Consider the following 26944-nt stretch of genomic DNA (forward strand, 5'->3'; position numbering starts at 1 on the left):
CTCCCTGAACATTTTGCTGCAATTTGCCCACTTCCATCACCACCCCATGCCCTAAAAACGCTGTGTTGAAAGGATCAGTATAGCACTATTTAGATCGTTGGAAAACTGCTGGGGTTCCGCAGTGAAAAGATAAGAAATAGTAGTGGTGCCCACTGAATATAATACTGATCTTCAGCTGAAATTCAGAGTTGAAAGGAAGTGTTGGATGTGTTCAAGGCTGCATTATCAATTTATATGGGGGCAAGAAGCAGCCCTAAATTTCCTGACTATAAAGGCTCAGGAAAGGGCAGCCAGAATGACCAAGGGGATGGAGCAAGTCCTCAGTGAGGAGAGGTTACAGCATTTGGGGCTTTTTAATTTGGAGAAAAGGGGAGTTAAGAGGCAGAATAGAAGTGCATACTATTATGCCTGGCATGGAGAAAGTGGATAGAGAAAAGTTTTTCTCCCTCTCTCATAACACACTAGAGAGTTATAACATAACGCTCTCTCGTAACACTTCAGTGAAGGTGAATGTTGGAAGGATAGACAAAAGAAAGTCCTTCTTTACACAGCGCATAGTTAAACTGTGGAATTCACTTCCGTAAGGCAGAGCTTGGAAAAGTTACTTTTTTGAACTATAACTCCCATCAGCCCAATCCAATGGCCATGCTGGCTGGGGCTGATGGGAGTTGTAGTTCAAAAAAGTAACTTTTCCAAGCTCTACATAAGAGGCAGTGATGGCCTTAAAAGAAGATTAGACAAATTCATTAGGCACATGGAGGGAAAGGCTGTCAGTGGCTGCTAATCTTGATGACTGTTCTCTCTCCACTGTCAGAGAAAAAGTATGCTTCTGAATGCCAATTGCTGGGAATCACAAGTGAGGAGAATGCTGTGGTATGCAGATGTTGCTTGTGGGCTTCCTACAGGTATCTGGTTGGCCACTGTGAGAACAGGATGCTGAACTAGATGGGCCACTGGCCTGATCCAGCAAGCTCTTCCTGCAACTAGCACTCCCTATGAACTGACTGCAGACTTGCCAGGGTTCCTCAACAGTTATACTGATGAGAAAAATAGAAAGCTTTGAAAATCACTTTACGTGGCTAATCCATCCAGTTGCAGAAATTCCTCTGATATTTATTTGTGTACTGCTTAGTCTTAACAACCTCAGCAGTTTACATAACGTGAAATATACATTAAAATGATCGATAAAAGTCAGAGTAAAAAGTAAATAAACCTAAAAAAAATCAAAATTTAAATAAATTCAGCAGTGAAAAAATATACAAGCTAAAATTGTATATTAATATTCATGTCAGCTTTCCATATCTGGGTAGGCTTGCCTAAACAAACAAACACAAAATCAGTAGGTGCGGAAAACAGTTCAGTGAAGGCACTTGCCTAATGCCAATGACCAGGAGGTTGCAGAGTGTCGCTGCTGCCATGCTAAAAGATTAATTCTATGTGGTGCTTAAGAACATAAGAACATCAGAAGAGCCTGCTGGATCAGGCCAATGGCCTATCTAGTCCAGCATCCTGTTTCACAGTGGCCAACCAGATACCTTGATGTTTATTCCACTTGTAATACTTTGTGTAATCTCCAGGAATTATTTATCTGTCCACCTGTCCATCTACTGTTTCTCCTGTGAAAGGAAATGGCCTTCAAGTCGATTCCGACTTACGGGCGACCCTATGAATAGGGTTTTCATGATAAGTGGTATTCAGAGGTAGTTTATCATTGCCTTCCTCTGAGGCTGAGAGGCAGTGACTGGCCCAAGGTCACCCAGGGAGCTTCGTGGCTGTGTGGGGATTTGAACCCTGCTCTCCCAGGTCGTAGTCCAACACCTTAACCACTACACCACCCTGGCTCTATTACACCTGCTTTATAAAGTTCTGTATTATTTGGGGGGGGAATGCTATACTTTGAAGATGACTGGTGATTATAATATGTTTTAAAGATGTTTTTAAAAATGCTTTGTTTTTTAAAAACTTTTTTTAAAATATGCTTTTAGTGTTGTATCACATGCTGTTTGCTGCCCTGGGCTCCCTTTGGGAGGAAGAGTGGGGATGAAGATGATTATGATAACAGCAACTATAATTACAGCTTCCCCTTGCCAGGAAGCAGACATGGGAGGAGACCTGGAATAACACATTCCATTTATGAAAACTATGCTTATCCATTGAGCCACAGGGTTCTGGGCACATTCCTTGCAGGGCCGTCGCTTATTTTTCTTTGCAAGCTCATGGAGGTTGATTCTGGCCCTTGTCCAGGTAGCTGGTTGCTGGCTGCACACATTTATTCAATTAAAAAGAAATGAAGATATCTTCACTTTAAACACTGAGAGAGGCTGAGCAGTTGGCATGCAAATTGGGAAGTGGATATATTTTTAAATCCTATATTCTGACAGGTTTAAATAGCTATACTGTAGGGTGGCTGAGCAAGGCTGTCTGTTTAGACCTCTTTGGCAATTGAGAACATATGGAGACCAAAGGAAAGATTGTTCAGACATATTTGATCACAACTGTTGAGTGCCTTAAAATTAATCTGCAAAGCTTTGGCACCCTGCGAGACTTTTATACCAAGCCAGTGTAAATAGCATAAAATGTGGCAGATGAGTTGGAGCAGACAGAGGGATGGAGATGGCAGCAGCTCTATTCTGAGCAAAATGAGCCCCACAAGAGACATTATTTGGAGTGCTCCTGTGGGGAGAAAGGTTCCAAAAAATTCATTAAGCTTGAGAAAATAAGGACTTTTACTGCACCATATGATGTGTGCTCTGTAAAAGAATTCGCCCTTCGTTCCCATCGTGGTGGTTGGGTAGCTTGTGTTGCTAGTACAACTGAGAGGTAAGGACCTCCTGGAAGGAAAACCTCAACAGAAGGACACGCTTTCCCTCGTGCTCAAGGGAGTTCCAGGAAGTCTTTCTAGAGCACTCTTCCTATGTAGGATACTTTTTGGTGTCTGGGAAAAATCTGTTTTTGGGGAAATAAATGAGCATACTCAGAATTCATTTGGCTGTTTGGGGGCTTGTTCTCCCCCCCCCCCAGATTTGTTTGTGTTTCTGCAAACTTGGCACTCCCCCTAACCTGCTGATGGCTTACCTCCTGTGTGCAGTATTTTGGGCTACATAAGGATCCACAATAGGATAATGAGTTCTTTATTACCAAATCCAAGGGTTGGATCAATGTAGTGCTGAGTTAAACTCACTTTGTGGTAAACTTGTTCTGCTGGTGAAATGTTTTGCACCAGTAGAACTTTGATGCCCAAGAAAATGCATTCATAGGTTGCTGGTAACTGTGTTGCACAACAGATTGTGCAATCTGTTGTTGAAAGAGTTTCCGCTAGCACAACTGTTGCGTTCAGATTCCCCTGCTGCAAAATATTAAAACTCACCCACCCACTAGCTCAAGAGCCCTTGCACTGGCAGACAGAGAATGTTGGATACAGCCTCAAATCTTTATTATTTAGCAAAGGCCATTGATTGTATGAAATTAAAAAATCCATTTAGAGCATGATCTAAACAAAACAGTACATCTGACTTCTCACATTGCCATCTCCCCTGTATCCAGCAGTGATCTGGACAAGGAGCTGGAGACTGCAGCGGCACCAGATAGGGAGCTGGGTCAGCTTCAAGTCTCAGAGCTGACTGCTAAAGATGAGGCCATTCCACCTGAGGCTGTTGGACTGGGACATCCAGAGGAACCTCCCAGTCCACTGCGGCCTGGAGGGCCAGAGCCCAGACCCTCACAGACACCTTACCCTGAGCCTGAAGAACCAGATCCCTTCCACCACACATCAGTCTGGCGGCGCAGGAAGTGCACCAGGAGGAAAGCAATGGAACAGAGGAGTGCCCATCTTTAAGCCACAGGTTTGGCCCTTGAAGGTGTTGGTACTAACCTTTAAATCCCTACACGGTTTCAGACCAGTTTACCTGATGGAGCGCCTCCAGCGTCACCAATTATGCCCCCCGACAAGATCAGCCACTCAGGGCCTTCTCTCAGTCCCACCAACTAAAACAGCTAGGTTGGTGGGGACTAGAGAGAGGGCATTTTCAGTGGCGGCCCCCACTCTCTGGAACTCTGTCCCGTACGATCTTCGGCATGCCCCTTCCCTGAATGTATTCCGCAAAGCCTTGAAGACCTGGCTTTTCAGACAGGCCTTCAGGACTTCCGGGGAGGGTTAATTTTCAGGACTAATTGCCTATTACTCTGAACTGTTATCATTCCTATTTATAGTTTCCTTGTTATATTGTATTTTATGTGTATTTTATTGTGCTGCATTTACTGCAACTGATTTGTACGTCGCCTAGAGTGGCCATTGGCCAGATAGGCGACACATAAATTAAATTATTATTATTATTTATTAAATTATTATTATTGAAGGCTCTGAAGTTCTCCACAAGAGGGAGGAGCTTGGAAGAGGCCCTCTGGAGACAGAGGTTTTAAGGCTTCAGTCTGCTCCCAATCTTTGTCAGAGCAAGTTGCTCACATGGAGCTGTCCATGGTCAAACTACCTTTCACCAGCCTTGCCTCCATCTGTCGCTTTCTCTGTGGGATCCAGCATTGGAGCAGAACAGAACACACACTACCATAAACAATAGCACTTTTTACAAATAGCGAAATGCTACTATTTATGGTTTAACTCAATACCGTAACCCAGTGTTAGCAGCGACCTGTTAAATGGCTCCCACCCACCTTCATTGTTCTGAACGGTGCTGGCAGTCAATCATATGGAATTTGGCCTATTCCTTTTGAATAGACAGAACTGCAACCAGGAGTCTAGCTAGTGTTCTTTATGAGTGTAGCATATTGTTTCCTTCATGAGACAGTAAGTTGCCTGAGGCCTTCGAATGAGCCTATAGCTCAGGGGGAGTCAACATGGTATGCTCCAGGCATTGTTGGATTCCAACACCCATCAGCCTCAGTCAGCATGGCCTGTGGTTAATGATGATGGGAGTTGTCCTTCCAACAGCATCTGGAGGGCGCCATGTCGGCTACTCCTGCCATAGCTGAAGGTTAGGCTCCAAGCTCTGACGTCCCCATGCAAAGTCTGCCTCTGGCTTATAGTTAAGCAGGCATCGGTGATGGCTTCGGAATTCACAGTGGATCTATGTCTCATTGAACTTTCTGAGCAGATATGTTATCTCAGTTTCTTGCATTGTGTTTCTGGCTGGCTTTTGACTCCAACTGAGGAGTGAGGCTGTGAGCACACTAGTCACTTACAGCAAAGCACTTCCATTGGCCACACCTGATCTATTGATCAGCTGCAAAATCTCTTTGAAGTGAATTTTTTAAAAACGCACTCAGGCTGATCCCACCCGGTTTTGTAGTAAAAAGGAGCAGGGTTTGACTAGCATTGTGTGCCCCTGTTTTCAGAGGAGAGACGTGGAGATGCACTGGAACAGGCAGAACAGGAAGTGTGTCTCTGCCCTCAGTTTCTGCCTTCAGTTGTCTACTAATTAGATATTGTATGGCCTGCTGGGGTTGACTGACTCATTAGGGTGAACAAACTACTCTGCTGCGGGTAGGGATGTCAGACGGCAGGAGCTGCTGTTCTGACCTGTATTCCTCACGATCAGAGCTGTGTTTCTATTCCACTGCAGTTTGGATTCTGTGTTAATTTAGTCCTGCTGTCTGCTATTTAACATAACTTATATAACTATTTATGTAACTTACATTTATTTCAATGTAAAGGAAACATCAAAGCAATGCAAAAAAGGCCATTAATTACACATCATTTGAAGACTTGAACCAACAACAACGTGAATGAATATCGGCTCTGTTCGCTTGACTGACTTGCGTTTCTGACTGCAGACAAACACACAAACGGCAGCAATTTCTGCTCTGCTTCTCATTTTTGCTGGAATTCTCCCGTTATGGGGGCCTCTTCAGAAAAATCCAAATGTATTGTTGTCTGTACCCTTTGGCCTCAAGATGGGCTTTTCTGCCTTTTCATGTTGGTTTAATGCAGAAATAAAAGATATAGATATATAAATGATATGAAGGCTGTTCAGTCGCTCATGGACTCTCATAGCTTTAAGCTGATAATGAAGACTGCCCTCTTACATCTTTTAAATCCATTCAGGCTCTGTGGTTTCCATCACATTAATGGCAGCTCTGAATAGGAATTTTAGGCACATCATCAAAGTGGAGAGGATGAGCACTGGGCTCATGAGGTTGGCTTTAAAATCTTCTTTTATTTGAGATCTGCTGGGGGTGATTATTATTTTTTTAAAAAATGGTAGTTAAAATTTAGGGAAAGAATACATGGGGTTTATGAGCAGAAATTTGATAATCCCTTTCAGCTCTCCAGAAAGTGATTCTAGAAGGGCAGCAATGGTATACCTGTGGATTCTTTTGATTTTATTTGCTGAAGAACAGCAAAATAACATAGTTGTCACGAAGCCTCTTGGTAACAACTCTCTTCCATTTCATGATAAATCTAGGGAACAAAATAAAATTGAAGTGTGCACCTCTAGCATGAGAACTTAAACAAGGAGCGAGGAACCTTTTTCTCACTCAAGGGCCACATTCCCTGCTGGCAACCTTCTAAGGGCCACGTGGCAGTGCTGGGTGCAGCCAGAGGCAAAAATAGTCAGAGCAACTAATGGAGACTTTACCTGTGTAGAATCGACTAGTTTCTGCATGACCCGTCCTCCATCCAGACAAGGAAGAGGCAGAGTTCAAGGGACACAGTTCCATCCAGACAAAAACAGTGAAACAGGGCCAGTATACTCCAGGCAAGAGTTCTGAGGTCCAGATAGAGATGGGAGGGCCACATTCAGTCCCGGGGCCTGATGCTCTTCATCCCCGACTTAAACTTTTGTTTGCAAGCTGTTTGCAAATGAGGGGCAACAGTTCCTTAATGCAGTAGTTCCCAAACTGTGTGCTGGGAGAGTACTGCTGGTACTGTCTTACAAGAAATAAATTTAAGCAAAGGTTTAAAGGTTCAAGGAACCTGCCTAGAAAGCAGGCACCTTGCTGCCTGGCTGCCAGGTTCCTTGTTTCTTTGCCTTCTTTAAGTGTGGACCAATGATGTCATGAAGGAAGACTGCAGGTCAGTGCAGCGCTGGGACTTCTTTCCGGCCAGGAGTGAAAAAATAATCTGTTGGAGTCCCAAAGTAATTGACTGACTGTCCTTGCTCTGGCAAGTGAATGAGGTGATAAAGAGGCTTTCAAGTTTGTTTGCGACAAATTATCATAGAGGAAACTGAGGAATTAGGAAAATAATAGGATGGATACTACTTTCCTATTCTTTGATAGGGTTCCTACTTTATGCTAGCAGTTTAAATGGGTAAGTGTTTATTTGCATCAGCCACCAGACTTTGCAGTTTGTGTAGAAAGTACAAACCTATCTAAACACAACGAAGAAGATACAATCTAAAACATGGAAGTATCATTGTGGTCCTCATTTTAATGGCAGTTTCTAGAAATGTGGTGGTCTTTGCTATCACCAGCGTATCTTGAGCCTATAATTTCACCCTGTGCTGTCAGACATAAGCACCACTGACTTCAATAGAGCTGACTCCCAGGAAACTATGCACAGGTCTGCAGTCATGCTGACCCTAATAAACGGAGTGTTCTCCGTGTGCATGAACAATAATGGATCAACATAATTGCCAGCAATTTTAAACTTTCCTTGACTATGAGGCTTATCATGATGAGCTCTTTCACTTCAGCACTACATCACTAGTGATCAGAAGACACAGGTAGCACAGTGATTCATAAAGAAGAGTCAGGCTCTCGAGGGTGGAAAAGTAATTTTTACTCATATATACTGAAAGTAGAACTTGTTCTGGGGGAAGAGAGAGACTGAAGTGTCCCCCTAATGTTAATTCAGAGAAAGAGAGAGAGACTATGTTACAATTATTGAATACTGCTTTAAAGCATTGCAATTCTGACTAAATGGATTAAAAATGTTTTGGAAATTATCTCTTATCAAGTATTAATGCATTTTTAAAAAAATTGCCTTGTGGAAACATCTGCCAGCCATGACGCCAGTTAGGTGGGTCATGTTCCCTGGAAATCGGATTTTAAAAGACCTGAACTGGGCAGTAGGCATTCCTTAGTGGTATGTTTCAATTTCCATTTATCCTGAATGAATATTATTCCAATGTTCCAGGAATCCTTGTGACTCCCTGCCAGAGTGCATCTTCTTTTTTTCAAAAACTATCTGAAAAGAATTGAACAAGTCAATTATCTGATAATTAAGTACCTTTGAAGCAATTCAGCAAATTAGAAGTGGCGGCTGAGCTTGATAGCATGTATCTGGGGGAAAAAACATGGCTAGAGTCCGTACATCAAATAATGAAGATAAGAAGCCTCCACAAAACTGGACTGTCATTGGGATAGCTGGTGTTCAAGTCCTCTTTCCATTATTGTTTTCTAAGTGATAAGAGATAAAGACAGGAACGGCCCCCCTTTGTATAATAGCAACAGTTTACATCAGGGACAGGGAACCCTTTTCAGCCCCAGGGCCACAGTCCCTTCCCGGTATCCTTCCAAGGGCCACATGGCAGTGGTGGGCGGAGCCAGAGGCAATAGTGGTCAGAGCAATGCATGCCATTTTTTTCCTTTGTACAGCAGGCTACTTTCTGCACGCGCTCACACACCCCTCGCTCTATCCTCCATGCAGGCAGGCAAGTGGCATTGTCAGAGTTCCAGGGCACATTCTAGCCAGGTAAAAACACTCCAGGAGGGTGCAAAGCAAGGCTCATGAAGGCTGTGGCCTGGGGAGAACCCCAAGGGCCAGATGGAGAGGCCTGGAGGCCCGCATTTGGACCTCAGAACTGAGATCCCCCATTCCTAGTTTGCACAGATCTATTCTTTTTGTTCATTTGTTTGTTTAAGAATTCTTCAGTAGTTTCAGGTTGGGGCAATAAAAGGCAGTTTTACAGCAACGGACCTTTAGTGTGGTGGCACCTACCCTGTGGAATTCCCTCCCTTTGAATATTAGGCAGGAGCCATCTCTGCTAAGTTTTTGGTGCCTTTTGAAGATTTTCCTCTTTCAACAAGCCTTTTAAGTTGAGACCTATCCCAGTCTGTGTCTGTGTCAGAATTGTTTAATATGTTTTTTAATAATGTTTTTAACCCTTTTTAAGGTTGTTTTTTAAATTGTTTTTAATGCTGTTTTGTTTTAATGTATTTTAGTTTTTATGATGTTTTAAAGTGTTTTAGTGTTTTGTTTGCTGCCCTGGGCTCCTGCTGGGAAGAAGGGTGGGATACAAATTAAATAAATAAATAAATTTCCAAGGACTGCATTTGTGTCCCTGACAGCAGCAGATCATTTTAGTGTTCTAGTACTCTGACAGCTGCTGAATCTTGACTTGGATGTCCCGAAAGGGTGGCTTTTGAAAGGTCTCACTGGGCTAATTGCAAAGAGTTGCGGGCCGGGTGTGTGTGTCTCTGGGGTGGTTTCTAGTTAGTTAGTTAGATATTAAATTTATATCCCACCCTTCTTCCCCAAGGAGACTAGGGCAGCAGACACATCAGTCATAAAGCAATATGGTGTTTTTTTTTAAAAATCATACATCTAATTGATTTTTATATAGGAGGTATCTGAGGGTAACTGGGAGAGCCAGTGTGGCGTAGTGGTTGGAGTGTTGGACTATGACCTGGGAGACCAGGGTTTGAATCCCCACACAGCCACAAAGCTCCCTGGGTGACCTTGGGCCAGTCAGTGCCTCTCAGCCTCAGAGGAAGGCAATGATAAACTACCTCTGAATACTGCTTACCATGAAAGCCCCATTCATAGGGTCACCATAATTCGGGATCGACTTGAAGGCAGTCCATATATTATGATGATAAACCCCCCCCAATAAAACCCCACAGGGAATGTAGCATTATAGGATTGAGGGGCTGTCCTGGATGACATCTGGAGGCCCCCCTCCAAGTCTGTGATTTTATATCTGTAAGATAAGAATCTGCAGTAGAAGGAATTTGCAGAAGTGGTCAAACCAGCTCAGTAGTCCCATCAGACATGAAGGCAAGGCAAGGCAAGGCAAGATCAGCACTTTGGAGAGGGACCAAGGTTTAGGTTTCAGGACCATGGCAAGGCAAGATCAGCACCTTGGAGAGTGACCAAGGCATAGGTTTCAAGCACAGGCGAGAGAGCCAGTGTGGTGTAGTGGTTAAGGAGCTGGACTACAACCTGGGAGAGCAGGGTTCAAATCCCCACACAGCCACGAAGCTCCCTGGGTGACCTTGGGCCAGGCACTGCCTCTCAGCCCCAGAGGAAGGCAATGGTAAACCCCCTCTGAATACTGCTTACCATGAAAACCCTATTTGTAGGGTTGCCATAAGTCTGCAGCGACTTGAAGATAGTCTCTTTCCATTTTTTTCTGAGGGGAACCCCAGGCCTCTGATTCACTGGTTGTGGGCAGGGAGCAATTTTGGTCTGGAAATGGAACAGCTTCAACTAGAACTTTTGAACCTGACCCCAAATCCTGGGCCAGTCTGAAACATTTTGCTGCCTGAGCCAAAAGAACAGGCATCCCCAGCCAAGGCAGAATTGAACCCCGTTGTCCCATCCATCAGCTGACATCACAAGTGACAACTGATGGGTAGGTGGGTGTGGTTTAGGGACTATGGCCTTGCAGACCAGATTAGATGCCTTGCTGGATCAAGATTGCCTGTGGGCCAGAGGTTTCCCACCCTCTGCCATATGACTTGGTCCTGAGAATTTTCCGAAAGCAGTCCCCCTCCCCGTATTTAAAAAAGGGGATGTGGGTACTAATGGTACATTGGCAGAGAAAGGGAACAGAGCATGTACAGTATCCTGTACACTTTGTTAAATGTTAAAAGGACATCAGAAGATTTAAATGCACCACAAAGAAAAGAGAGCAGCAAGGAGCCACATGCAGATATCTGGAAACAAGGCTTTGAAGTGTTTTGTGAAATGAAAGGAAGCTCCATTTCAAAGACAGAAACAGGCCCCTTGCTTTGTTCATTCTCTTCTCATATTTTAAAAGAACGTAATTGTTTTATGTTTCCAACCCGGGCCCTGGGGGTGGTGGAGACAGAGAAGGGATCGTTTAGTCAGAGGATCTGGAGAACAGACACCCAGAGCAATCCCTCCACCAGCTCCTGCTGTTCCTTAGCCAGGACTGTGGTTCCCTGACCACAGCAAACAAAAATAAGTTGTCCTTTTAAAAGGTGCAATGGTGCAGAAGGAAATGAAGGCAAATGGCACACAGCTATGGGGTTGGCGTTTTAAAGATCTCTTTCGTGGTGCACTACACATGGTCATTCTGGGATACGATTCCTGGTAGCGTTGCAGGATAATTGTCATGATCTGAACCCAGGTGGCTCTCTGACCCAGCCTTCCCCAACCAGAAGCCTTTCAGCTGTTTTGGACTACAACTTCCATCAAGTGCCTGATCCTGATCAGAGTTGTAGTCCAAAACAGCTGGAGAGCACAGCAGCTTGGAGACGAAAGTCAGTGACTTCCCCCCCCCTCCCAAGAAACAATGGTTTCTTGGGAAGGTCCACAATTCGTGGTAGAGTGCCCACCCCCCCTTTTTTTTTTTGCATGCACAGAACTCTGCATTCAGCCTGGGCTCTTCCCGTCAAGATTCTTGGGAAGGAGGGTTGAGAAAGATAGAAAACCACTGCCAATATTGGCCTATATTACATATAATATTGGGCAGTGATCCGATTCAGTCCTCAAAAAAGAGACTCCTTATGATGCTGATTATATTTTATGAGCCTGACACACTTCAGATGTCATTGCAGTCTCTACATATGCCCGCTGGTGGCCTCAATCTGGGATAAAGCTGTCAGAGATTTTTTTTTTAATGGGCAAGATATTAGGCTGCCTTATGCAGATAATAGTCCATGTAGCCTAGTATTCTTGACACTGGCAGCGGCTTCCAGGGTTTCAAGCAGGAATTTCTCCCATCTTTATCTGGAGATTCTGGGGATTGAACCTGGGACCTTCTGCGTGCAAAGGAACCCAGAGGCTCAGTCATAAGACCATAAGGACAGCCAGCTGGATCAGGCCAATAGCCCATCTAATCCAGCATCCTGTTCTCACAGTGGCCAAACAGATGCCTATGAGAAGCTAATGAGCAGGGCAGCACACTCCCCGCTTGTGATGCCCAGCAACTTGTATTCAGAGGTGTGCCTGGCAGTACCCAGACATTGTAGCTAGTAGCCATTGATAACCTTATCCTGCAGGAATTTGTCTAGGCCTCTTGTAAAGCCATACAAGTATAAATGCTTAACAGCCACCCTGGCACACTCAAGTAGCATTTGCAGTTGTAGGGAAACATCTCCTTCTCACACGACCTTCAGAAGAGCCCGGGAGGATCAGATCAAAGGCCCATCTTAGTCCAGCAGGCAACCACCAGATGACTTTCAGAAGCCCGCTCTGCCACTTGTGATTCCCTCTGATACTGGAAAAAGACGCAGCCACTGTGGCTAGTAGCCATTGATAGACTCATCCTCCATCTGTTCTCAACATGGGTGTCGGTTCACCTCAGCTGATCTCTAGGATTAATTTGAATTAAAAACAACAACAACCTTGATCATCCCTCTCTTTAGCCCACAGCAAAGCTAGCCCTGTGAGTCATTATGTGGAGGCTGGATGTAGGGGAATTGGGGCTGGGAGTACTTACCCCACCAAGCCTACTGTGTGTGTGTGGGGGGGGGGGACAGCCTTTGAAGAAATCAACTGGATAATCAACTAGAACCCCATTTAATGGAGCACTAATATCTACAAAGTGATAGAAAGCTTTTTAAAGAGAGGTAGGAACTTCAGATATTCCTTACCCCTCCATAATGCTCAAAGCATTGATTAAACATCTCTTTTAAAAAACCCATTTGAAGGAGTGTCTGTGTGTTTTGTCACTGTTTATTTGCGCATCCTTTATGCAACTCCCTTCCAAACTATAACAAGATCATTATGAGAATTGGCCAGCAGGGATTGCACACACTCCCAACTTTCCTTTCATCAATTAGAAGCACAAACTTCATATCTCCCTCCCCCCTTCGCATTGTTAGACCAAGAACACGAAGTATTGAAGTGAAATGGCTAAAACCTTCTTTCTAATGAAACGCTATGGGACAGAGCTTTCTCAGACAGAGGATCCTTCCAAACACCGCCAAATGAAAAGGAACCGTGAGGAATGTTCCACAATTGAATTAGCAATTGCATTCAGGGGAGTTGGTGGCTAATGAGATGGTTCTTCAAGATTAAATCGTGACTATATTAGCCATCTATGTTATCAGATAGAGACTGCCCAGCTGAGATCCTTCCCTGAGGGATCCAAGGACATCCTTGCAACTCTTTGGAAAAATGAACTTCCTCTGTTGTGTGATAGTTTATCTCTTCACAGGGAACTGGCAAATGGTGCTGATTCTACACCACCCCCATCCCTCTTGCCTTGTTTACCCCTTCAAAAGAGAGCGGACAATACCAACATGCACCCAGAGAACTATAGTAGCAGGTTCCAGATGCATTTATTGCATGTTGCTCTATAGAGAAGCACCACGTGGGTCACCAGCACACAAGCAGAGGGTCAAAGCTAGTATGGGAAGATGATAAGCTAGACAGGCCTTTCCTGGGGCCATAGCTCAGCTGTGGAGCATTTGCTTGGCATGCAGAAGGTCCCAGGTTCCTTCACCGGCATTTCCAGGTAGGAGATGTCTGAATGTCCCACATCAGTAATCCACCGGCAGTCACTGTCACTAATACAGTGCTAGGTGTATCACTAGTCTGACTCAGTATAAGGCGCCTTCCGACGTCGTGCAGATGTTTTGGACTACATCTCCCTTCAGGGATGGGTAAAGCTTTGAGAGCATCTGGTTTAGGGATGGGATCCGCTGGCAGGTGCCACTTCAAAAGCATTCTGTCAACCTAACAGGCAGTATCGATTCGAGTTCATTCATGTGTGGTGGCTATGGACCCACTTGCAGTTGTGCTGGTTTCAGTGCGTCTCCGCCTCTGTGTTGTGTTGTGAATCCAGGGACACACAACATCAGGAAAACTCTGCCCCTTTTTTACTCAAAATCTGGAATTTTTGAGATGAGTTTCCCCTTCAAACCAGCTGCACACTGACTTCAAAACTCTTCGATAAACCCATTGCGACTCTGAGGTGTGTCCAATGGAAACGCTTTGCTGTGAGTGGTCCAAAAAGGTCTGACATCAGCAGTGGGGCTGGGTGTGTTCCAATCAAGCAATCAAGATATGTATAGCTGGGTGCAGATTTGTTTCAAACTGCACCCAGACAAGGCTTGCTGCTTTGTAAGGAACTAGTGTGCACGTAGCCAGTGATTTAGAGAGAATGTGCGGGTGGTTATGATCTTAAGAGAGAGGGGGGTGGCTCTGGATTTGCTCACCAGTCACCACTGGCATGTGCCCCCCCAACAGATTACACCCAAGGAATATGATGCTTAACACAGTAAAGGTCCTCCCCCTCCGGACGCAGCTTGTGTTTTTGATCATATCTTTGGGTCTCTTGAGAAGATCTTGCGAAGTTGGAAAAATAACACAAGAGGCTCATGTGGGAAGCTTGTTCATGTAAGCCATTATGTTGTTGATATTTATATCATGGTAAACTTCAGAGGCTGAGATCCAACTGTATAAAGACAATCAGTGCATCATTGGCACAGTCTGACCCCCAAACAGTAACTGGGGTGACTTTTGAGGCATCAAGGGAACAAGCCGATTTATGGGCTTGGCTGGAGCCCATGACGGAGTGGGATGAACCGCCCATGTGGAAATGGGTTTCTCACCTCTTGTTTATTGCAACTTATTTAAGCAGTCCCCCGTCCTCTGTTTCTCCTGCCAATGGCGTTCAATTGAGCCAAGCTACACTGTGGCTAGGAAACGGGCCAGTGCCAACTTGGTCCTGCAATGCAACTCTAGCTGGCATTCCATCTTGCTCTAACACGGGAGCTGAAATGTTGACAGATCCTTCCTATGTGCAAATATGAGCAGTGGCAGGAGGCTTGTCATTGCCTGGATCCATGTGGCATTTTTTTTAGATTCAGTGCCAGGCATGCATGTTCTGTACAAACAGTGTTCTCATGGGTATGTCCTCCAACGGGACAACCAAGCATTTCAGAAAGCAAACATGGAAAGGGGCCATCAGAAGAATCATTTCAGGTTTTGAAATGTTGCTGTTATGACCCCGTGTCTGTAGCAGGAGGGGGAAGGCTCCCAGACAGTGCCTCTTCTCTGCACCCAGCAAAGGGCAGGAAACGTGTGACTCTGGGAGGAACACCAGCACCAGGAGATAAGAAAAGGCTTCAGCTGAGTGGCAGAGCCCCTGCTCTGTGATCAGAAGGTCGAGGTTCAGTCTCTGACAGCATCTCCAGGTAGGGTTGGGAAGGATCCCTTGTCTGAAACTCAGGAGACCTGCAGCCTGTCAGTGTGGACAGTGCTGAGCTAGATGGGCCAGCAGTCTGACTCAGTAGAAGGCAGCTTTCAGAGTTCCTCTGAGGGTCAGAGTTGGAAGAGGGCCCCTTGGCTCATTCAGGGCGATCCAGAAAGAAAGCACATCCAGCAGATTTTTCCCCTCTCCAAGGGAAAGGGATTTCACAAACTTGCTCAGTGTGTTTTCTGTTTGTGGGAAGGGCTGTAGCTCAGTGGTAGAGCACCTGCCTTGCGTGCAGAAGGTCCCAGGTTCAATCCCCAATGGCCTCTCCTGGTAGGACTGGGAGAGACCCCTTATCTGAAATGCTGGAGAGCCACTGCCAGTCAGTGCAGACAATACTGAGCTGGATGGACCAACAGTCTGAGTCAACCTAAGGCAGCTTTCTACATTCCTATTTAAATCAGCCTTTTATACACTGTCATGAGGACTGGAATATTTTTTTAGCTTTAGCAAGAAGGACCATAGCTCCGTGGCAGGGCATCCGCTTTGCATGCAGAAGGTCCCAGGTTCAATCCCCAATGGCCTCTCCAGGTAGCGCTGGGAGAGACCCCTTGTCTGAAATCCTGGAGAGCCCCTGCCAGTCAGTGCAGACAATACAGACCGAGATGGACCAATGGTCTGAGTTGGTTTACAACAGTTTCCTGTGCTATGCTAGGTGTGAAATTTAGAATGGAGAAAATTAGGACTGGTTTTCAGTGTTGGGCAGGACTTTGATGTCTTTTACATTGTAACTTTATCGGCTGTCTGCTTTTAATATATATGAAGATAGGAAGCTGCCTTACACTGAGTCAGATCTGCTCAGTATTGCCGACACTGACTGGCAAAAGCCCTCCAAGGTCTCAAAAAGGGAATCTTTCCAAGCCGTACCTGGAGGTGCCGGGGATTGAACTTGGGACCTTCTGCATGACAGCCAATGCTCCACCACTAAGCTGTACAGCAAGTGGAAGCTGGTGGTTCTGATGTCAGAGCGGCAGAATCTGCTCCAGGTTTTAGTCTGAACTTTCAAGGAGCTGTCTAAGACGTTCAAACTAAAACCCGGAGTGGATTCCCTGCCGCACTGACGTCAGAACCACCAGCCTGCACTTTCTATAGCCCTTTCCCAAAAAGAGTTATATACTGAGAACTCTCTCCAGTTGCTCCCCCCCTGGCATCTCCTCTTCCTTCAATTCATTATCACCTTCCTTACAAGATTAGTATTTAATTTAAATTATAAAAAAAGAATATTAGAGATGTTCTGGAATGGTTTATTATTCTGGCTGAATCCTTGCCTTTCTGCCTCCTGCTTATCTGGATGTAAATTAGGAATAAATTAGGCAGCTTCAGGGTGCCTTGTGGTGCAAAAGGAGGATGGAATTTGGCTCTTTGGGTTTTTAGATTGAGCCAAGACGTTTCCTTTTTCTCTCTGTACCTTTGATGGAATATTTATAAAGGTCCCCTGATACCCTTGCGTGAAGAATATAGATTTTGTCACGTGCTGATGGGGGGGGGGGCTGAAATAAGGTCAGATTAAGCCAGATTCTTTCAGGATGCAAAGATTTGGTTTTGCTGTAGAAAATGTGGCTTCCTTATTTATATGCTCTCTGGAGGGGGATTCAGGTGATTTTTCAAAAATGTACTAATGATGCTATCTCACTGGAATAACTCGACTGATTGTCAAGAGCTGTCCAGATGTCTGACAGAGTCTAACTTTGATGTTTAGTTTCTGAAAACTTTTTTAAAAAATGCCCACTGGCTGCCCATTTGCTACCGAGCCAAGTTCAAGGTTCTAGTATTGATGTACAAAGCCCTATACAGCTTGGGACCAGGATACCTGGAAGACCATCTTATCCCTTATATACCCAGTCAATCCCTGCACTTTTTAATTATTTAAATAAATAAATAAAAGCAGAGGTTTCCTGGGAGTATGACCTTTGTTGGCTTTCCCATAATTTTGTGGCCACTTGTGGCCATTCCCTGGGGAACGAAAGGCACTTTGTTTGTGCTCAGAGGCATCCCTTTCTTACTTCTGCTTCCTGTGCTGAGTCATCCTGGCCTCAAACCAAGCCCTATTCATGAGGCAAGTCTGTTTTGGAGAGAGTGCATGAAACTGGCCAGCCGCCGCCACACTCTCTCTCTCTCTCTCTCTCTCTCTCTCTCTCTCTCTCTCTCTCTCTCTCTCTCTCTCTCTCTCTCTCTCTCTCTCTCTCTCTCTCTCTCTCTCTCTCTCTCTCTCTCTCTCTCTCTCTCTCTCTCTCTCTCTCTCTCTCTCTCTCCTGTATCCCCTTCCATAGGAAAAGGGATAAATCCATCCCTGTTTGTTATGCAATAAAAGCTATGCATGATGAAGTGGTTGGATTGCTAGGACTCTTTCCCTCTTTGCTGTTGTAAATCCAGAGGACATGATCATCCTGAGAACCAGGCGGAGACTGGATTGTGCCACGTCCTCTCTGCTAGTTCTAACAGAGCCCCAGTCTGTGGTCAAAAGATCTACTTGAGGCATGCCCAAGTGCCCACTGTGCTCTGTGGGATTTTAAAAATATTTTCTCCCTATGAGGAACAACAGTAACACACACACACACAGTCTGCATACACACCACACATTTTAAGCACATGGCTCCTCCCAAGTATCCTGAGAACTACTCTTTGTTAAGGGTGCTGGGAATTGTAGCTCTGTGCAGGCAAAGCTACAATTCCCAGGGTTCGGGGGGGGGAGTCATGTACTTACAGCGTGCTTTAAATGGATGGTGTGCCTATGCAGCCAGATAGTGCTAGTTGCAGATTTGGGGGACCTTTGGGGCAACAAACCTTCCAAGGGCACTCTTCCTCCAGTGAGTCGACCCCCTTGCTGCCCTTGTCACCTGCTGCTCCTGTTCCTCATGTATGGCTTCCATAAAAACATACAAGGAGCCTGGCTACTGGATCAGGCCAAGGGCCCACATCGTCCAGCACTCTGTTCTCACAGTGGCCAATCAGATGGTCGTGACAACTTGCAACATAGCAATATTTTTAAATATGTCTAATAATGAAACACATCAATAAAAGCCAGCAGAAAACTCTCTTACAATAGAAAAATCTCAGAAAATGTCTTTCGGAGAAACTTCAGCACTAAGTTTTACCTGCCTGTGTTTTTGCCTCAGCCCTTCTTCAAATGTGGCAAGTTGTCTGCTTAGTTAGGAACGCTCCGCAACAGCCCATCGACACAGACCCCTTGACGCTGTTGCTACAGTTGGTGCAGCTTTAGAAGTGTCTGTCCTTCTGTCCATAAATCTGGCAGCAGCTATTCCATCAGGCTGTCTCAGTGGGAGAGATGGGAGGCAGGGCTGATTCCGTCAGCTCTGCCAAAAGACCAGCTCCATCAGGTACCTCCTACCCCTGAACTGTATCTATGACAGCTGGTCATTATACTGTTTCAGAATAGTAAAGTGTTTCAGAACTACTGTTTCAGAATGGTGCCTGAGTTTGCTTTTTTCCTCTTCCCTCCCTCTCCCCTTTCCCTTGTGTATCATGATTGTATGTAATTACTGATTGTATGTAAGCTGCTCTGGGAGCTTTTTGGGCTGTAAACAAATAAACTTCCAAGGGCTGTAATAAAGTGCCACTAATCCACTTTATTCTCTTGTTAAATGAGTGTGTCTTCCTTCTTCTTCTTCGTCTTCCAGGCTGTGATAGTGACCACTGGGGACCACACTGCAGCAACCGCTGTCAGTGCCAGAATGAAGCACTTTGCAACCCCATCACTGGGGCCTGTGTCTGCGCAACTGGATACAAAGGGTGGCGGTGTGAGGACCTGTGTGACCCGGGAAGTTACGGCAAAGGCTGTCAGCTGAAGTGCCAGTGTCACAATGGGGCAACGTGTGACCACAAGACCGGGGAGTGTCACTGTGCCCCTGGATACACAGGCGTGTTGTAAGTTGAGTGTTGCTGGGTGACTGCGAGTTGGAGACTGTGACTGCGAGTTGGAGACTTTGCACCTTTCGCCTTCTCTTAATGCCACCTTTGTCTAAAATGTTCGTAGTTAGGGTTCCCTGTTTTGCAATGTCGACCTGCACCACTTGTGGCCCAACAAGCAAGCAAGGCTCACCACTGAATAGCACACATGTGTGCAGCCTACTTGTGGCCTTCGCAGACCGCCCGTGTGGCCCATGCCAGTGCTGAAGTGGCCTGCTGCTGTCGGATTCCCCCACCATCACTGAATTTTGCTGCTTCCCCAAGCCCCCATGTCCTCCTCCCTGTATAAATCATGTTCCCCCCTCCCACCAAACAGCTGCTGGGCAGGCTGGAGTAAGTGGAGTTGTGATGGGGGGGACAGCCCTCCCGGCACGCCCTCTCCAAAGAAACATAGGAAGTTTCCTTCTACCTACCAGACTGTTGGTCTGTTTGCTCAGCGGCTTTCCCAGTTTCCAGATAGATTCTCTGTCCCAGCCCTACCTGGAGACTGAACCCGAGTCCTCCTGTTTGCTCTGCCACAGAGCTACAGCCCTTCCCCGTGTTTTTATGATAGGAATTCTCATGTTCCCCCCCTCCAGTGATTCCTTGCATGCAGAAAAATAGCATGCCAGGGAGAAAGCACAGTGCAAACCTTTCTCCCTGACATGCCGTTATCGGGTATGGAGGGAGTCTCTTAGATGGTCTTTCCTACCTGGAGATGGAGCCTTCTGTATGCAAAACAGATGCTCTGCCATTCAGCTATGTCTTTGCCCTTAATGTACATAAGCACAGGAATTCATACGCTGAGTCAGAACATTAGTCCATCCAGTTCAGTATTTCTGGCACTGACCGGCAGCGGCTCTGCGGAGTTTCAGGCAGAAGTCTTTTCCAGTCCTATCTGGAGATGGTGAGGATTGACCTGGGATCTTCTGCATGCAAAGCAGATGGTCTACCACTGAGCTACTTCCCTTTGCCAAGCCTGTCTGTGTGTGTCAGTGGCCACACCTACCAGCTGCTCCAGCGATGTCCATTGGCATTGGCCTGAAGAGCTGACCTACTGCCACAGTGGGCGTTGGGGGCAAAAAGGTTCCTTTTAACTGTATTGCCATTGATAAGCCTAGCCTTCTCTGTGAACTTGCACAATCCTCTTCAAACGATCTGAGATAGTGGTTATTAACAAGTCTTGTGGTAGCACATGAACATAAGAAGAGCCTGCTGGATCAGGCCAGTGGCCCATCTAGTCCAGCATCCTGTTCTCACAGCGGCCAACCAGATGTGCTTGGAAAAACCACAGGTAGAGCCTGAGCACCACAACACTCTTTGCTCCTGAGGTTCCCAGGAACTGGAATTCAGAGGCGTGCTGCCTCCCATAGTGGAGGTAGAAGATAGCCATCAGGATTAGCAGCCGTTGACACCTTATCCGTCATGAATTTTTCTAATCCTTTAAGACCATCCGAGTTGGTGACCGTCACTGCTATCGCATGGTGTGAAAAAAGTACTTCTGTCCATTCTAAACCTCCCGACAGTCAGCTTCATTGAGTGAACCCAAGTTCTAGTGTATTGGGAACTATGGATTACATTTTCTTACAAATGTTTATGAGTCTTATTGCTCAACTTGAGCATACAGGACAGGGTTGGTTAGAAACTCATCTGTGCCAGCCTCTAGCTATCTGGATCTATTGGTCCAGATTTCCAACGTGTCTTTTAAGTTGAATGAATTGGCCATATCCTTTGGTTCTTTCAATTTCTATAGCAGGAGTAGCCAACATGATGCTCTCCGGATGTTGGTGGACTACAACTCCCATCATCCCTAGCCATTCACCATGATTTTTGGAGCTGATGAGAGTAGTAGTCCAATGACATCTGGAGGACACCATGTTGGCTACCCTTGGTAGCATAGTGGCAAATTCAGAAGTGCGGGGTCCCTTCACGATAGTCACGCCACACCCCTCACAGCCATGCTCCCTGTTCCACTTTCCTTCATCGCTCTTGCTCTCCCTGTCATCTCACAAGTCCACACTTCACTACAACAGACATCGCTAGGTGCCCATCAGCATGAAATGGAAGGCTGTGTTAGCAACTGACCAGAGTCTTCTCAGTGCCTGATTCACCTCCTTCCCCTCTGATTGGCTCCAGTCAGCACGAAAGAACAAAGACTCTTCTGAGTTGATAACATACTCTCTTTTCATGCTGATTGGCTCATACATGGGGACCTGGCTGGGACCCTGCTCCCAAAGGAATGGGTCTACAACTCCTGCCCCGTGACCCTGGATGACTACACCCCTGGCTACCCTTGTCCATGGCTGTTGTTCTCTTCTTCTTACACTTGTTCCTCCCTTGTCCCTCAAACATTGTCTCATTCCTTGCTCTGGTTAGATGGCCTTCCATTTTATATCATGATTTCCAGCCCTTTGAAAGTCCCCAGAGAAGCCACCACCTGTGGGGCCAAGCCGAATAACAGTATTGCAAATGCTTGTTGAGTTAGGGAGTTCGGCATGTAACTTCACAACTCAACTTGCCCAATGCCCTCAAAGTAAAATCTGATCTTCAAAAATACGGCCCTCTGGAAATGCCTTCAGCTCCTGCGGACCAGGGAAGAGCGTCTCTGTGCATAAGTGCTTCTTAACTTGAACAAAGGATTTGAAACAAAAGCAATGTTGTTTGGAGCAATAAATATTGGATAACTACATTTTACCATTGATGCTGTCAATCGGAATTTGCTGCATGTTTGATGATTTGTGTAGGCACTTCTGCAACAGTGCTAAAATGGGTTGCCTTCCTGTAGTTCCCTGACATAAATTATTTCTCTGTCTGTCTTGTGTTTCACTTTGGAATCTGCCCCCTACAACAACACCCGCAAAGCTGTGAAGAGCCCTGTCCTGCTGGCAGCCACGGAGCTCAGTGCGAACAGCGGTGCCCATGCCAGAATGGGGGGACCTGTCACCACATCACTGGAGAGTGTGCCTGTCCCCCAGGATGGATGGTATGTAACGTTGGAGCACAACTGCAGCCATGTGCCCCATGGCACATGTATTTGTGTGCATTAACTCCTACCGTAAATCCTCTCCGAGCCATTTGCACAAGGCAATGTTAGATTCAGTAAGCACCTTTTAAAATCTTAATGTCCAGTGTGTAGGCTTGAGTGGTGTTGGTGTTGGACTGCGTTTCATGATGAACTCCTGGATCCCCGGACCAACACTGAGGCCCAAGAGCGTTTAGCATGACCTGACCCTGTGTCCTAGAGCAGAGCTTGGAAAAGTTACTTTTTTTGAACTACAACTCCCATCAGCCCGATCCAGTGGCCATGCTGGCTGGGGCTGATGGGAGTTGTAGTTCAAAAAAGTAACTTTTCCAAGCTCTGTTCTAGAGCATGCCCAAGGATTCTCAGCAGTGCACACAAGTGCTGTGGCTGACCATGAAACACGGGAAGTTGCTGCCATCAACTTAGCTCATCATAGTGCCAGGGCCTGGGACTCACCGTCATAACAGGCTGGGGCTGAAGATATTATATATGGGAGCAAAACCTTTTCCCCAGCAGAACAAGTGGACTGCTAAATGACTTTAACTTGGCCCTACATTGGCTACAATCCTGGTAGTAGTATTAGTATCCTTTATCATTATTTTTAATCCATAAGAGCGAGAGTTGAGTTCTATATCAGCTTAGGGCATTTATGAGAAAGACAAGCTAATCACATTTTCTGTTTTTACTTGAGCCTAACAGAGAGTCAGTGTGGCATAGCCAGTAGATAAAGAGTGTGGCTCATTGACCGGGGAGATTTGGCTTCAATCTGCACTCAGCCATGAGGCTCTCTGGGTGGTCTGGGCCACTCACCATCTCTCAGCCTAACTATAAAATGTGGTCAGTGTGTGTGTGTGTGTGTGCGTGTGCGTGTGTGCGCATGCGTCCGTGCGGGTGGGGTTGCAGTTATGCCACCAGTGAGTTCATTGGAGGAAGAGCAAGATTCAAACATGATATGGACAAAAAAGAGAGCGAGCGGTCTCCAAAGTCACGGAAAGGGCAGAAGGAAGCGCTGTCACTGGGAGACTCTGGAAGTGTTTGTACAGTGTCAGAGAAATGTCTGACACAGAGGTCAATGCAATTTTCCTCCCTCCCCCCCCCCGCTGCTAGCATAATCTTGCTCATTTCTGGCATAATTTCCCTCATGTTAAGAGAGCTGCTGAGGTTGGCTTATGGGCAGCGCATTATTCCTCGCCTTTAATTCTCTGTGTCAAGGAAAAAAGGCTGAGCTCTTTTTTTTTTTAGAAAGAAAAAAGTCTAAATCTGTATCAATAATGTGATAATTAACTCCCTCTGGATTTGCCAAGGCTTCATTCAGCTGTGCTTCATTCCCTGGCGCCATTCCATCATTTGACAATTGGCCTGTTGGCGAGTCCTGCTGCTGGAATTGGGCAGAGAGAGAGAGATGCGGATTCTGCAGACAGATTCTGGGGATTCTTTTTGGTTAATACATTGAAAGGCCACAAAGGTGATTGGAAGCTGTGAATTGCAGAAGGGAGAGGGCCCATCTGGTACTTGCTGAAACTATTATGGCAGATTCTGGGGCTCTGTGTCGGGGCAGGAAAGGGCTGAGATGTGCACTTGTCTCCGCCCTGTGGATCCCTCAGTGGATTGTTGGAGCCTGGAGAGTGCAGAGTTACAGCCTATTTCCATCTAGACCACAGTGACACCAATACCTTTGAGCTTTTGTTTTTGCTGTGCTGAGAACTTTTTTTGTATGCTACATAGAGGCTGTTTTCCACTTTTGATCTATGCATGATTCCTGTCTAGAAATCTAAATATAATGCATTTTATATGTTCATGAATATATTCATTTTTATGCACACTTTCCCTTAATATACATTTTTCTAAACATTGGTTGGTTGGCAAACTGCACTGCAAAATTCGACTAAGTGCAAATTTCGAAGGACGGCTGAATTGTGTTTCATATATCATTTCAGAAAGAGTGAATTAGATTGATTCTGATGTCTCCCCCGTCCCTCATCTGGATACTATAGTTTGCCTGAGCATTAATGCTAAGCTGGTGTGCAGTGGACCTGTGGTGCAGTGGGCAAATAAGTTGTACATTGCTCTGCCATCTGATGGTGCAATACAGCCTGCAGATTTGAACCTGCACAAATCAAGCCTGTTTGTTTCAGGGTTAAAGATGCACTACAAGGGTGGGGGAGTGGGGGAGCTTTAGGAATTCTCTTCTCCCGGATGGCAGGTGGACCGTAAATGAGTTCGCCTGCACTGATGCCATTTGAAAGAGACGCATTTCAAGGGAACTTCTTGAAAATCCTGTCATTGGCTGTTTTCTTCCCTGGGGACAAAGCTGCAGTTAACAATGTCTGCTTTTGAACCAATCGGAGTTTAAAACACACAGATGCACACACACATACACACACACACAAAGAAGCTGTCCAAGAGCTCTGGAGGGAAGCAGCAAAAGTTATAAGTAAAAGCACTCCAGTTGCGAATGTTGGGGTTTTAAATTTAAAGGGACTCTCCAGGGCTTTTATGAAAGGGGAGGAAGATTTGGCACAGCTACTATGTGCGTGTGAGTGAGAAACTTTTTCTTATTCTTGTTTTGTGTTTTTAATTCTTGGCATTTGGAGTGCACTTCTGACTGCAGCAAGCTGGGAATAAGGAAGCAGAAAGAACTGGATGCTATGCTATTGGCCTTGAGCATCCTTCAATGCCCATCTTTGGCTACGGAATGTTTTGCATGCACATTTAGTGTGCTTTAGGGGGAAAGGATAGCATACATACATACATACATATATAAAACGCACTATGTGTGTGCTGGCATTCCTTGGAGACGTTTGCAACTTTGAACTTATTAATATACATCAGCTCCAACTTGATTTCACCTGGGACCAGAATCTGTCACAGGAGAACAGCAGTTTCTATGCTCCCCTGGGGTGCAAATGATGAAATGCAGCTCTGCCAAGAGATTTGCTCCTCGAGGAATCAGATTTCCAGTTGAAGGACCAGATTGGAAAGGAAGATCAGCTCTCGCTCTCCCCCCACTTCATTTTTTTTTGTTTCAAAGGCAGCATAGCCCCTATATCCAGACACTGTGTATCTTCTCTGCAGAAGGACAAATCTAGCTAGAAATCCAGCCAGCATGGTGAGGGAGAGGTACTGTCTCAAGACGGGCATCACTGCAGCTTGCCTGGATGGGGCTGGGGGAGGGCAGGCTGCAGCGAGGTTGGAGCTGTGTGGATGCACCAGCGGAGCCAACTTGAGGCTCCTGCGGGTGCATCTGCACATTCCCAACCATCCCAGTGTCGGGAAGGGCACTCTGTACAGCTCTGTCTCCCTCCACCATCTGCTCCTGCTTCACAATAATCATTATACTAATAACCATAATTATATTTTGCAGCGGCACATGAGGCGTCTGGGGGAATGATCTAAGAGCCTTTATCAACCTGGTATCCTGCGTATGTTTTGGAGGATCAGCCTCAACAAGCATGGACCGCTGCAGTCCAACACATCCGGGGGGCACCAGGTTGGCAAAGGCTGGCCAAAGACAAGGTGCATTACAGCTAGGTTGGAGTCTGCTTATGGTGCAGGTGTCTCCTTTGTTAATATCCTCTGCTGTGCCTCCAACCCTTGGTGGAACAATTATGGGAACCATCCCAGGTTGAGCTGCTCAGACTACTCAAAAACACCTGGGGTCTCACGGGCCCTTCTCATCCATGACAACATTATGAGGCTTCTCTCAAAGGGAGTGCAAGGAAAAGGAGGGGAAAGCCTCTCAAATGAACAAAATTTTAAAAAGGGAACAGGCTCCGGTGTTTACTGATGCAAAACTCTTCATTTTAGCTCAGCACATTTCAGAGTAAAACGTTCCTTCAGGACCATGACATTTTCCCCCTATCTCCATGTCTGGGTTGCAAAAGTTCAACACAGATGTGCACAGAGAGAGAGAGAGAGAGAGAGATGTTCTACTATTTTTTCTAGCCTGTTCTTCAGTTAGTCAGACTTTAAGAATGAGGTGGTTATGAATTCTATGAACTTGCACGTTTTTCAAGTTCCTGAAGAAGGGATGTTTTTAGTCTGCAATGTGTTGAGCTAAAATAGGAGTGTCAGAAGCTGCCTTACACTGAGTCTGACCATTGGTCCATCCTGCTCAGTACTGGCAGCACTGACTGGCAGCTGCTCTCCAGGATATCAGATAGGATTCTGTCCCAGCCATGCTCCCTGGGGTTGAACCTGGGACCTTCTCTGTGCAGAGCAAATGCTCTAACCACTGCGCCATGGCCCTTTCCCTCCCTCTTTACTCTGCAAGAAAGAGTCTTGTACCAGTGAACCCCGAAGCCTGTTCTCCTTTTTGTTTTGTTTTGTTTTCTCATATGGAGCCAAGATTTCATCTCACACATATGAATGGTACCTCTGCACATTTTCACACACATTTTGTGTTTAGTGTTCAGCCCAGAGGAATGGTATTCAATGCTAGTCCTACTCAGGGTAGACCCACTGAAGTTAGTGGACATGACTAGATTAGGTTCATTAATTTCAATGGGTCTCCTTTGAGTAGGACTTCATTGTATCCAACCCTTTGTCTCAGTTCTGCCTTGACAATCATTATTATTTACTTATTTATTATTTGATTTATATCCCACCCTTCCTCCCAGCAGGAGCCCAGGGCGGCGAACAAAAGCACTAAAGACACTTTAAA

The 26944-nt window shown here is 45.8% G+C and overlaps 1 protein-coding gene across 2 annotated transcripts in view; it reads left to right on the forward strand.

Moving 5' to 3' along the window:
* The window catches only part of MEGF11 (multiple EGF like domains 11), a 366020-nt gene that overhangs the window by 207552 nt on the left and 131524 nt on the right, over positions 1–26944 (forward strand). For both annotated transcript variants that reach the window (XM_061595615.1, XM_061595614.1), the window contains exons 7-8: positions 18992–19238; positions 22122–22242. In XM_061595615.1, the coding sequence (XP_061451599.1) occupies positions 18992–19238; positions 22122–22242 (368 nt within the window). The remainder of the gene's footprint in view (positions 1–18991; positions 19239–22121; positions 22243–26944) is intronic.

The sequence above is a fragment of the Rhineura floridana genome, chromosome 14 (genome assembly GCF_030035675.1).
Source record: "Rhineura floridana isolate rRhiFlo1 chromosome 14, rRhiFlo1.hap2, whole genome shotgun sequence".
Classification (NCBI taxonomy): Eukaryota; Metazoa; Chordata; class Lepidosauria; order Squamata; family Rhineuridae; genus Rhineura; species Rhineura floridana.